At 39.3% G+C, this 2,483-nt stretch overlaps 1 protein-coding gene across 1 annotated transcript in view; it reads right to left on the reverse strand.

Annotated features, from left to right (window-relative positions):
* LOC106867188 (sorting nexin-17) overlaps positions 1-2,483 on the reverse strand; it is a 53,164-nt gene that overhangs the window by 4,038 nt on the left and 46,643 nt on the right. The window contains exon 15 of the mRNA XM_052966816.1: positions 634-690. Coding sequence (XP_052822776.1) covers positions 634-690 — 57 coding nt within the window. The remainder of the gene's footprint in view (positions 1-633; positions 691-2,483) is intronic.

Raw genomic sequence — 2,483 nt, forward strand, 5'->3', positions numbered from 1 at the left:
CATAAATTGTCAAGTAAATGAGACGCATCTTTGCCTCCACCGATTCACTTGCAAAGTGTTGAGTAAAATTATTTTGTTGCAGACCTCCTTTGGGTCTTTTTATTATCACTACGACACACATAGTCCCCAGTTGGTAACATTGATTTCAAGGCCCTCCTAGATGAGAGACTAGCATTCCACTTAATGTCTATGTTCCATGCTGGCATGGATTGGAGAGTTATTAATGTAGAAATATGATATCGTAGCTACTAACAGTTGAGGGTTGCGTAGTCTAGACGGCGTTTTTAAATTTCATTATTCTCTTTAACCCGGGCAAAGCCGGGTATTTCTGCTAGTATTTACATAAACATGAACACAACACATTTGTTCTTTCTTATAGAACAGTGGTTCTCAGCCATTTTTGGCCTATGGACCTCTTTGATTGCTAATTTACTTGGATGTACCCTCCGGGCCATTCAGTGTTTAAAAATAAACCTATTCAATTTTTATAATTAAATATTATAACCAATTTATTGCAGATGAATTTTAACAGCAAAATCTTATATGGACCGCTAAGGGTCATATGAACCCCAGTTGCGAACCCCTATAATACAGAGAGAAAGAAAAACTATATAAAGTGTGGCAACTACTTACAGATATCTTTTTCACAGAATCTACAGCTTTGTTGATGGCGCTCTGTTGGTAGTCATTCTGGAAAAATAAGAAAATAAGATTAATCCAAACATAATAATGAAAGAATGAAAAGATTCTTAAAATAGAGGAAAATCTCTCTAATTGAAAAATGGTACGAATGAGTCATTAGTATCAACATTATATGATATAGAAAATAATTCATGAATGCATGTGAAAACATAATTGCTTATAGATATATGGCTGAGAGAAAATGAGTTGTGATGTAGTGTGATAGGGAGAAAAGTTTGTTAAACCAGTGCATGTGTGAGTGCAACAGTTATTGTAAATAACCTGAACAGGAGTTCTGAAATGTTGAAGACAAATGTCAGAGTTTTTTGTTTGATGCAAGAGAAAACAGTGGCAAGGAACGGGAAAGAAAATGGAAAATTTTCGTTTGCACAGAGGAGCTTGTAATAAAAGAAATCTAAGACATACTAATTCAGGGAATCAAAGGAATGAATAGACAAAAAGGATGTGTATAAAAGTAAGGAACAGAAAGAAACCAATTCTTAACTATGGAAAATATCTACAGATAACTACCTGTAGAAGAACAAAGGTAAGAGGCCCACAATTCAATCCACATTCCTATACTTCCATCTACAAAGTTTTATTTAGAATTTAAACACATATTCATTGTACAACCATAAACTCTTATTAAATATATGGCCACAGGCGTGGTTGTGAGGTTAAGAATCTTGCTTCATGTGGTTTGGCCTTGACCAAAGTATCCTTGGGTTGACCAAAGCCATCTGAGTGGATTTGGTAGATGGAAACAAAGAAATTTGTTGTGAGTGTGTGTCTCGTCTTGACATCACATAACAGTGTCGTTCATCTCCAATATTCTGTGACAACATGCCTGGTTATAGGGAATCATTACCTTACTTGGAAACAGAGAAGGGTTGACAACAGGAAGGGCATCCAACCACAAAGGCTCTACCTCAATAAATTCTGTCTAACCCCTGCTTAGTGGTTAGGGTATTCGGCTCTCGATCATAAAGTCATGAATTCAGTTCCCTTGAACAAGACACTTCATTTCACACTACTCCAGTCCACTCAGCTGGCAAAAATGAGATGTAACTAATTCAAAGGGCCAGCCTTGTCACACTTTGCATCATGCTGAATCTCCTCAAGTACTACATTATGGGTACCCATGGAGTACTCAGCCACTTGCATGTTAATTTCATGAGCAGGTTGTCCCAATGACCAGTGCCAGACTATATATATGCACAACTGGGCCCTTTCCTCAATTTCCTTCCCCCACAAGGCATCCCCACTACTCATCACCTCCCTAACTGCAGTTCTTTGAAACCATTTTTCTTCTTAGCCAGACCCAATTTGCTTGTTCTCCATCTTTCATCCCTCCTTTTCGTTTTCAATGACCAGTTATCTCCAACCCCACCCCCATTACACCACACCTGCCTCTCTTTCTTCTCCATCCAACAGCAAGTTATCTCTCTCTCTCTCTCTCATCCTCTTTACTGTATCATCATTTCTATTCTACTGCTCTACTGTCAGAAATCTCTTTTCCAACCCACTCACCACTCCTACCCCCTCTGCCCTACTTTCTACCTTAAAGGGTCCTCTCTGACCCATCATCCCCCTGATTTTAATCTCCACCCTGATCGCCCCACTTCTTCTCTTCTACCATCTGACTCTCCTACACAGCATGGAATCTGTCTTGCTTCAACCCTTTTCTCTCATAGTTTACCCCTTCTTTATTCCCTAATCTCCTAACAAAGTACCCCCCGCCGCTCAGTTTATAGCCTTGCAGACTGCATGGTGTTCTTACTAGTGCTGGTGCCCCCCCCCCC

The sequence above is a fragment of the Octopus bimaculoides genome, chromosome 3, assembly GCF_001194135.2.
Source record: "Octopus bimaculoides isolate UCB-OBI-ISO-001 chromosome 3, ASM119413v2, whole genome shotgun sequence".
NCBI classification, from domain to species: Eukaryota; Metazoa; Mollusca; class Cephalopoda; order Octopoda; family Octopodidae; genus Octopus; species Octopus bimaculoides.